Source organism: Apaloderma vittatum, unplaced genomic scaffold, assembly GCF_000703405.1.
Source record: "Apaloderma vittatum isolate BGI_N311 unplaced genomic scaffold, ASM70340v1 scaffold17573, whole genome shotgun sequence".
Taxonomy (NCBI): domain Eukaryota; kingdom Metazoa; phylum Chordata; class Aves; order Trogoniformes; family Trogonidae; genus Apaloderma; species Apaloderma vittatum.
This window is the reverse complement of record NW_009706633.1, coordinates 70,879-71,597: the sequence shown is the minus strand read 5'-3', so window position 1 is coordinate 71,597 and position 719 is coordinate 70,879. Positions and strand designations below refer to the sequence as shown.

Below are 719 nucleotides of genomic sequence, written 5' to 3'. Positions count from 1 at the left end.
CAGGGGTGCTGCGCCTGCCATGGCTGCGTGTTCACTTTCCTTGTGGGCTCCTGCTGCAAGGGACACTGCTGGATGCTGGGCTCCCCTTGCCCACAGTGCTGTGTGGTGGCCATGGGCAATGCTGCTGGCACACTGGCCCCAGCTCATCCACACCAGCCTCTGCATTTGGGGCTTGGGGATTCACACGCCCTCACAGCACCAGCGCGTTCAGGAATGCAGCCATGGGTAATTAAAAGGGCTCTTTATTTCCTTATTACCATATTTCCACCGCATTCTCTCAACTTTTGCCTTCCAAGAGCAAAATTAGCTCATTTAGAAATGTTTATTAAAATGCAATGATTTCTGAAAGAACACAGATCGCTATGGTCTCTCTTCAACTAACCAGTCCATCCCCTGGGAAAGCACAACCGCCCGTGGGTCAGGTAAGCTTCGTGGTTTGCTTTATCCATTTCAGGTACTCGGAGACCCTGGTGTAGACTCCGTATTTACCTGGCTTGGCACATTCCTCGCCCCAGCTGGTGATCCCTGTGAGAAACCAGGTGCCCTCAATCTCGGTGGTGTAGGGACCTCCGCTGTCCCCCCCGCAGGTGTCACTGCCCCCAGCCGGGAAGCCTGCACAGAACATATTCTGCAAGATGGTGGTGGAGGTGGACTTGAGACAGGTCGGCCGGTCAACAAAGGGCACCTTGAGGACCTGAAGGACGGTGGCTGGCCGGCCA

At 55.1% G+C, this 719-nt stretch overlaps 1 protein-coding gene across 1 annotated transcript in view; it reads right to left on the bottom strand.

Moving 5' to 3' along the window:
* Window positions 1–418: 418 nt before the first annotated feature.
* F9 (coagulation factor IX) overlaps window positions 419–719 on the bottom strand; it is a 15,210-nt gene continuing 14,909 nt past the window's right edge. Inside the window, 1 exon segment of the mRNA XM_009865876.1 lies at window positions 419–719. This exon segment is cut by the window's right edge and continues 29 nt beyond it. Within this exon segment, the coding sequence (XP_009864178.1) occupies window positions 419–719 (301 nt within the window).